Source organism: Salvia splendens, chromosome 3 (genome assembly GCF_004379255.2).
Source record: "Salvia splendens isolate huo1 chromosome 3, SspV2, whole genome shotgun sequence".
Lineage (NCBI taxonomy): Eukaryota > Viridiplantae > Streptophyta > Magnoliopsida > Lamiales > Lamiaceae > Salvia > Salvia splendens.
In genome coordinates, this window is record NC_056034.1 from 33,017,521 (window position 1) to 33,024,247 (window position 6,727).

At 38.4% G+C, this 6,727-nt stretch overlaps 2 protein-coding genes across 3 annotated transcripts; one reads left to right on the top strand and one right to left on the bottom strand.

The window, feature by feature from the left end:
* Nucleotides 1-1,018: 1,018 nt before the first annotated feature.
* Nucleotides 1,019-3,564, top strand: LOC121795715. The gene is made up of 4 exons (XM_042194297.1): nucleotides 1,019-1,626; nucleotides 2,193-2,263; nucleotides 2,502-3,003; nucleotides 3,078-3,564. Exons 1-4 carry the CDS (start codon nucleotides 1,519-1,521, stop codon nucleotides 3,270-3,272), a joined length of 876 nt encoding a protein of 291 aa, XP_042050231.1. The 5' UTR covers nucleotides 1,019-1,518; the 3' UTR covers nucleotides 3,273-3,564.
* An 8-nt stretch (nucleotides 3,565-3,572) lies between these two features.
* On the bottom strand, nucleotides 3,573-6,486 carry LOC121795714 (S phase cyclin A-associated protein in the endoplasmic reticulum-like). Of its 2 annotated transcripts, XM_042194296.1 has the most exons (4): nucleotides 6,460-6,486; nucleotides 6,246-6,366; nucleotides 5,344-5,867; nucleotides 3,573-4,325 (listed from the first exon to the last, which is right to left on the bottom strand). In XM_042194296.1, exons 2-4 carry the CDS (start codon nucleotides 6,328-6,330, stop codon nucleotides 3,780-3,782), a joined length of 1,155 nt encoding a protein of 384 aa, XP_042050230.1. In that variant the 5' UTR covers nucleotides 6,331-6,366; nucleotides 6,460-6,486; the 3' UTR covers nucleotides 3,573-3,779. The 2 variants fall into 2 exon arrangements, with proteins under 2 accessions (XP_042050230.1, XP_042050229.1); XM_042194295.1 differs by lacking the exon at nucleotides 6,460-6,486 and having other exon boundaries at nucleotides 6,246-6,409.
* Nucleotides 6,487-6,727: the final 241 nt, after the last annotated feature.

The following is a 6,727-nucleotide window of genomic DNA, read 5'->3' on the forward strand; positions in this document are numbered from 1 at the left end:
TCCGTTTTTTATTTTTTTTAATTTTTATTTTATTTATTTACTCTATAAATACTCCTATTTCATATTTATTTCAATCACAAACACACATCTATTCCTCTCTATTTCCACCCCAATTTTCATCTCAAATCAACTATATTTTCCTTCTCCCAAATTTAATCAAACTAATGGATCCTTATGAACAAATGCGTCAAATATTGGAACAATCACTTGAAGAAGATCGACGACGGGAGGCGGAAGAAGCCGCGCCGCCCCAACGACGCTCCCGTACGTACATCCATCGTAACCGGGAGGAAGCCGCCGCAAGGTTAGTACGCGACTACTTCTGCGATAACCCGGTTTGGGGAGATACGTACTTCCGTCGCCGTTTCCGCATGGGGAAACCGTTATTTCTCCACATCGCGAATACTTTGGCAGCCCGGGAAGAGTTCTTCCAGGAAGGGTTCGACGCGGTCGGCCGTCCCAGCCACACGACGCTGCAGAAATGTACTGCAGCAATCTGCCAGCTTACGTTTAAGTTGTAATTTTTTTTACTGTTGTGTGTTTTTTAATAAAGTGTGTTTGTTTTTTAAAGTGTGTTTATTTAAATTGAATTGGGTTGGAAATAAAAAAAATGAAATTGAATGAATAGTAATTTAAGGAACGGTTAAGGAACGGTTAAGGAACGGAGGGTTGCAGGTTCCGTTCCTTAGTTAAGGAATGGAGTAAAAAAGTACAGTGGGGCCCTCAAATAGTGATTTAAGGAACGGTATAAGAACGGTATAGGAACAGCGTTGTGGATGGCCTTATACCCTTCAAGTCTACGAACCGCACGTACAGTAGGAACACGATGAAATGAATGCGTATCTTGACTGGTTCAAGAAAAGCGGGGAAGATGCCAAGAGGGGCACAAATGTCTTTTCAGAGACTGGGTCCATTCCGCAATTAAAAATGCATCGCCATCAAAGCAGCTATCAGAGGTCCAAGTACTACCAACAACTGCAATACACACAGAATCATCCCCATTTTCTTGCTTTTTCAGCACCCTCCCATCATCAATCTCATGCTATGCTACACTCTCTCTCTAAAATTAAAAAAATAAAACAGGTATTCTCTTCTAGAGAGAGAAACAGAGAGGGAGGGAAGTAGTCCTGTAAATTAACTTACATAAAAAGGAGATAAGTTGGGTTGCCAGAAATGCCCTTCTGCAACACCCCAAAAGTCCCAATCTTCATCATCAACTTCAAACAACAATGTTTTTATTTTGGCGCAAATTATGTGGGCTTTTTCGGTCAGAATTTTTTCACAAGGAAGCAAAGAAAGAACCTTCGCCCCAATTTTCTCTCTCATTTCCTCTCCTATCTATCTATCTTTTCCATTTTTTTTCTTTTTCTACATACAAACCCACCTCTCTTTATTGCCTTTTCACCAATCTTCCATCCCCCTCTCTACATCAAATACCCTCCACACGCCTAATTTCATATTAATTTCGTATTAATTTCCCCCGATCTTGTTCAAGATCGCAGCTTTTTCTGTGATCGAATGTCTAGGAAGAGTAAAGGGGCGGTTTTGGATCCGTATGGAATTGACGGCGCCAAGGCTAGGCTCAAGTTTCAGGCTCTTATGCAGGACTATCACGAGCTCGAAAAGGTGTCTTTTTTGGGAGATCTGATGCTTTGTTATGTTATATTTGATATGCTTGTTGATTTTGTGATCTTACTCTTGAATGAAATATATGTTTTTCTTTTTGTTTTTTGGGTTCTTGATGTTCTTGTTTTGTCCCTTAATTTGTATACTTGTGTTTACATCTCTATGGCTTGTTATTAGATCTGATCTTGAAGGAAGGAAGGCCTGTTTTAGCTTTAATGCAATTCATGAGATTGTATGAGACACACTATGTGTCTCTTCTTCATGTTAAGATATACTCCCCCGTCCCAATAAATATGGAACATTTGGATTTTGGCACTGAATTTTATTTGGTGTCGTTTTGTGAGTTAATGAAGAGAGTAAAGTAAGAGAGATGAAAAGTAGAAATGATGTTTTTATTTAAGGAAACGTTTCATTTTTAATGGGACGGAGGGAGTATATTTTTCGTTGTTTGGGTGGATAGATAAAATGAATAAGGAGCTAAGTTATTCACTGATTTTTTTTATTTAAGAGAACGTAACTTGCTTTAGTTGCGGAATAGGTTGATTTATAGGTTTATGATGTTGCAGGAGGCTGATGTTATGAGAAGCAAATTGGATATGGTGAAAGACAGAAAGCTGATGCTCGCAGCTGAAGTTCGGTATGCAATTTGATTCGATACCGTATGCCTTTGCCTCCAAAATTTTCTTGTGGTGTATATGTTTTCGAAAAAATGGTGGTTTCTATCAATGGCTTGGTCCATGTCTTGTCTACAGTATACGTTTCTTACTTTACTATTTTTGCACTGCGTTAGCTTTTGGCGAGTTAAGTTCGTTGTTATCTTATTTTAGTATCCTACGCTTGTGTTACGCTGATCACTATCACAATGTAACAATTAGGTTTCTACGGAAAAGGCATAGGTACCTTGTGAAGACGAAGGATGTGAATTCACCACAAGAACAAAATCTTGTACAGACGCCAAACCTACTAAAGCGTGCTAAAATCACAAAGCAACAGCTTCTGATTGGAAAAGAAGCGAGTCAGCATAGATTGCCTTTAGCTCCAGAACCCATCTCGAAGAAGAAACTAGTTGCTCTGCCTGATACATTTCCAGTTAGTGATCAGCCTCGCAAGAAAAAAACTTACAGCAGGAAGGGACATGGTATTCCACCTCCGGTTTTCGATTTGAACCACAAAGGAGTAATGCGTATCAGCAAAGAAGCAAACATAGTGGCGGCTCTTGACAGAAACTCCAAGGAAAGAATATTTGGTGCAAATGATGCAATGTTTAGGAATTCTAATTCTGCTGCTACTTTTGATTTGAACCTCGAGACTATTCCTAGTGAGAGAGAGGTTTCATTGCCAACCCGAGCTCCAATATTTGATCTGAATGAAATCTCGGTAGGTGGTTGTTTTCACTCAACCTATGAAAAGTTTCGTTTGCTGCACATTCTAATTGTTCTCGATATTTCCAGACAGGGGAAGAGGATTTCCAGGGTAGTGGCGAAGCAAACAAGTTTGATGACACCAAGAAAAGTTTAATGAGAGGCATAAACGAAGAGCAGCAAAATGATCTGAAACTGTCCATTTGTCGAAATGCAGGGGAGGGCTCGTCTCGTGCTGGGAAGCGAAAAATATCATGGCAGGATCCCGTTGCACTGAGAGTTTGAAGGGAGGAGTCTGGTAGGCAAGATACAGATGGATGTGTAATCGTGCACGTGCCTGACTGGTCTCAAACTGCTTTGAAGTTCAACTGTAGGGTTATGCATCTCCTCAATGTAGCTAGTTTTATGTGTTACTACTATACAGACTGGTATGATGGAAGCAACTCACTTCAATTAGTATAGAATCTACCATGTTGCATAGGATTTTGATGAAATAGACTCAGCTCTTTTCCCTCTCATTTTGATGTAATTTTAAGTCTTTGTTTATAAAATGTTATCCCAATACGCATTCTCCCAACCCACAAATTGGACAAACATGAAGACTGTTTATAGTTTCTTAAACTCAAACTGTAGAAATAAGAAGAAGACAGCTTATATTGTTAAATGGGAACGGATTCGCCATAGCAAACAGCATTTGACTAATTGGACATGAACCATAGCAGCTCAACTCAAGCAAGCATCACCAGAGACTTGTCTTCACAGCTGTGAGATCTTCTGCAACTGTTTTCTCCACTACTTGGTTTGAAGAAGACGACGTTTATGTTTTTTACCCTGTTGGTGCATTTTCATGACCTTCTCAGTGAGCACACCAACCTGGCACATCTCACACCAAAATTTATATGTTTCCTTCTTATCTTCACCCTTCTGTTTTCCTTTTGGAGTCACTACTGATTCTTCCTTCTTCAAGTTGTCTGGGTTGGGATTTCCCTGCAACGGCAGCAGCCCATATGTCTCAGAGCCGGGCTTACCAAATGACAAAGGTGTGGGTGTAAGTTTCACTTCTATGACTTGATTGGATGTTCCTGAACTCTGGATAGGCTTTGTACAAAGCCCTATCATAGATTTGTTCGCCTTCAACGCAGCCACCTTTGTCTGGTGCCTCTTTCCCTTAAGGTGCTCATTCAGAGTATGTTCGCTGGTTGCAATAACTTGGCAGAGGGTGCAACTCCACTCCTCTTTCACTCTCTTCTGCTTCTTCAAGTTGCCATCTGATTGGGCACTGGTGCCCGATCCAGGGTTAGCCCTCTTAGCTCCAGTTATATTTTCGACTGGCTTAGCCTGCAATACTCGCAAAACATACTGATCATAAATATTGTAGAAAAATTACACGTGTTGATTTGATGTTACAGAATTTTTAGCTAAAAAAGAATATCGACTAGTATACGATGGGGCCTTTTAATAACTGAGTTCTGCCATATATATTTCATTCGTCATTCTGCTAATTCAAAAATTTAGAATTGAGAAGAAATCCAAAATTTTATTATCGATATAGAAATCCCTATAGGATTCCACAGTGAATGAATAATGTGAAGAAGTGAGAAAGCATGGAAAGGAAAGAACATTGGGGAGACTGGAAAACAAAAAAACAGAAAATAGGAGAAAATGGAAATAACTATATGAGATAGGAAAAAAAGTAGAAGTTGAATGACAAGAAAAAAAATGAAAAGATTAAACAGAGATTTCAGAGCATTTTTATGAAAACCAGATATAAATAATCAAGAATCACCTCCAAGCTCTCAATATGAATACATATAATCTAATATTACAATATGAATACATATAATCTAATATTACAACAAGTTAGACAAATACTCAACCGATTTAGTTGGGTTTCGGGACAGAGCAAAATTTCATTTCACAAGTTTTGACGTACCTTTGCAAAGTACAGTTATTCAAGAAAAGAGTACTCTAAAATTTTATCAATTTTTTCTAATTCTTTCAAAAACTCCTATAATTTATTTTCCAATTTTCGTTCTTTTTTCTATCTACCCACACCTCTCTCCCTGTTTCCATTTTATCTCCATATCATTACCACCCGATGTCTGCATCTACCAGCATTGAACCAGGAACTAGATAATTCCTACACCACACTATATCACCTAATTTCAAGCTCCAAATTATATCATAGCCTAGGATTTGGGTCGTGCAGAGAAAATATCGAGACAAAAACCACTAACCTATGTAATCAAAATACTTCTGATATATTTTGACAACAAATTTAGATTAAAGTTTCATTAAAGTTCAAGGCTCTACAAACACAACAATCAAAACTATAAGCAGAGAATGGCATACTGACCTCTAAAATTATTTCGTTCTTTTTGTTGCGGACCTCCAAGACATGCTTGACCTCTGACTCTTTTGCCATTGAGTCTCTTCCCATTCTCTCATCAATTGATGCTCTCTGAAACGGTAAGGATTCAGATCGTCCACCCTCACACATGTCGTTCAACATGTGCCTCTGCATGAGCAACGTACTTCTTTCGTCAAGAAACCTCTCCTCAGCCATCGTCTCTGCCAGTGGAAGCACATTGTGTCCTCTCCTAAGAAAGGTTTCAACCATCATCAGGTCCCTCCTTAACTCAGCCTCCAAGGCGCGCCTTGTAAGGATCTTGTACATGATTATCTCGTGTCTGAGCATCTCCTCCTCGATTTCTCTCTGTATCACCCAATGCAAGTCATGGGACTGAGCTGAAGACAAAGGATGCGGATGCGGATGTGGGTGAATATGAAACTGAGGTTGAGGGTGAGAGTTAAGGCGAGCACTTAGCCCATGTTGATCATGCTGTAAATGGTGATGATGCAACCTTCCTTGTTCGTGTCCTATGTATCCATTTGAAACAAATTACAACCAAGATTTCTGTTTTACTAGAGACAGAATAGGATTTATCACCAGAATATGAAATGCAAACAACAAAGTACGAATTGGAGATGTGATGTTTAAAAGCATGATAGCAAGATTCAATACTTGAGCCCCAATGCCACTGTATAGTTTTCAAGATTTCCATTGATATACAAAAAATCTAATATATTATCCATTTTTAACTTGAAGAAAAAAGAAAGAGACATTCCAAGAGTTGAAGCGTGATCTTGATGAGCAGCGCCGCTCGATAAACACAGCAAAGAATTGACATTCTTCAATAACTATTAGTACTAGTATATTTTGAGAAAACAAAAAAGAAATTGGGATAGAATTCTGACCAACACACTGTGGTTGCGATACTGTGTGGGAGTGAAGAATGTGAGTAGAATGAGGGCGATAAAGCCCTCCGTAATCGGACGCCATTAACTATATTGGAAAGCAATGCCTCAAAGCGAACAACTTCACAAAAACACAGAACGACGAATTTGTAAATTTTCAATTAATTAGGGTTTTCAAATTCAGTTAAATATAATCTTTAAAATTAGGACTCACGTTTTACCAACTCTCGCTTTATATTCTACGGAGTACTTCTGCAGGACTTTTCAGCTTCCACCCAATGATTCGATTTTGTTTTCTCGTAATTTTAAAATTCAAAGTTAATGCTAGATTTTAGAAGATTTTATTTTGTGTAATGGTTGAAAAGAGAAAATAATATATTTATATTAATATGAGAATGGACTTTTTTCTATAAAATGAAATATAATAATTTTTTTTAGGATAAATTAAAAAGGAAGTGTGACATGTTTTATGAGACGGATGG